General features: G+C 56.4%; 1 protein-coding gene across 1 annotated transcript in view; it reads right to left on the bottom strand.

Moving 5' to 3' along the window:
• Positions 1 to 1570, bottom strand: part of LOC107307479 (glutamate receptor ionotropic, NMDA 2D-like) — a gene marked incomplete at its 3' end in the record, with an annotated part of 35579 nt that overhangs the window by 4717 nt on the left and 29292 nt on the right. The window contains exon 8 of the mRNA XM_032441830.1: positions 1419 to 1550. Within this exon, the coding sequence (XP_032297721.1) occupies positions 1419 to 1550 (132 nt within the window). The remainder of the gene's footprint in view (positions 1 to 1418; positions 1551 to 1570) is intronic.

The following is a 1570-nucleotide window of genomic DNA, read 5'->3' as shown; positions in this document are numbered from 1 at the left end:
GGGATCCTATGGGATCCTATAAGACCCTATGGGACTCTATGGGACCCAATGGGACCCTATGGGACCCAAAGGAACTCTATGGGACCCTATGGAACCCTATGGGATCCTATAGAATCCTATGAGACCCTATGGGACCCTATGGGACCCTATGGGATCCTATGGGCCCACAGCAGCCACACAGACTTACCCACTGTGAATGTGGGGCCACCAGCACCTGCATAGCACACAATAGGACCCTATAGCACCCTATGGGATTCTATGGCAACCTATGGGATCCTATAGAATCCTATGAGACCCTATGGGACCCTATGGGACTCTATGGGACCCTATGGGAAACTATGGGACTCTATGGCACCCTATGGGATCCTATGGCACCCAATGGTACCTAATGGTACCACAGCAGCCAAACCGACTTACCCACCGTGAATGTGGGGCCGCCGGCACCTGGGGATGGGATAGAATGGCACCCTATGGGATCCTATGGGATCCTATGGGATCCTTTGGGACCCAAAGGGACCCTATAGCACCCAATGGGACCCTATGGGACCCTACAGTATTCTACAGTACCCAATGGAATCCAATGGCACCCAATGGGACCCTATGGGATCCTATAAGACCCTATGGCAACCAATGGGACCCTATGGGACCCTATGGAACCTTATGGGACCCTATGGGACCCTATGGGATCCTATGGGATCCTATGGGACCCTATGGAATCCAATGAGACCCTATGGCCCCCAATGGGACCCAATAAGACCCTATGGGACCCAATAGGACCCAATGGGACCCTATGGGATCCTATGGGACCCTATGGGATCCTATGGGACCCAATGGTACCACAGCAGCCACACGGACTTACCCACCGTGAATGTGGGGCCGCCGGCACCTGGGGATGGGATAGAATGGCACCCTATGGGATCCTATGGGATCCTATGGGACCCTATGGGAAACTATGGGACCTTATGGGACCTCAATGGGACCTTATGGCACACAAGGGGGCTACATGGCACTCTATGGCACCCAGTGGCCCCCAATGGGACCCAAAGGGACCCTATGGCACCCTATGGGATCCTATGGCACCCAATGGGACCCCATAGCACCCCATGGCCCCCAATAGCACCCCATGGCCCCCAGTGGGACCCTATGGCACCCAATGGGACCCTATGGCACCCCATAGCACCCCATGGCTCCCAATGGGACCCTATAACACCCAATAGCACCCTATGGCACCCCATGGCACCCAATGGCACCCAATGAGACCCCATAGCACCCCATGGCACTCTATGGCACCCAATGGGACCCTATGGCAACCAATGCCCCCACTGGCACTCTATGGGACCCAATGGCACCCAATGGGACCCCATAGCACCCCATGGCACCCAATGGCCCCCAATGTCCCCCCATGTCCCCCCACTCACGCTTGCCGCTGCTGAGGCTGCGGTTGTATCCGACGGGGCTGAAATACTCGAAGACGAAGACGGTGACGGCCACGACGGTCAGACACATCACAAACATCATCACCCACACGGCCGGGCTGTACGGCTCTATGGGGACAACATGGCGGAAACAA

This window comes from Coturnix japonica, unplaced genomic scaffold, assembly GCF_001577835.2.
Source record: "Coturnix japonica isolate 7356 unplaced genomic scaffold, Coturnix japonica 2.1 chrUnrandom617, whole genome shotgun sequence".
NCBI lineage: Eukaryota > Metazoa > Chordata > Aves > Galliformes > Phasianidae > Coturnix > Coturnix japonica.
Note: the sequence above shows the minus strand (reverse complement) of the source record. Positions and strands in the feature narration are given on the sequence as shown.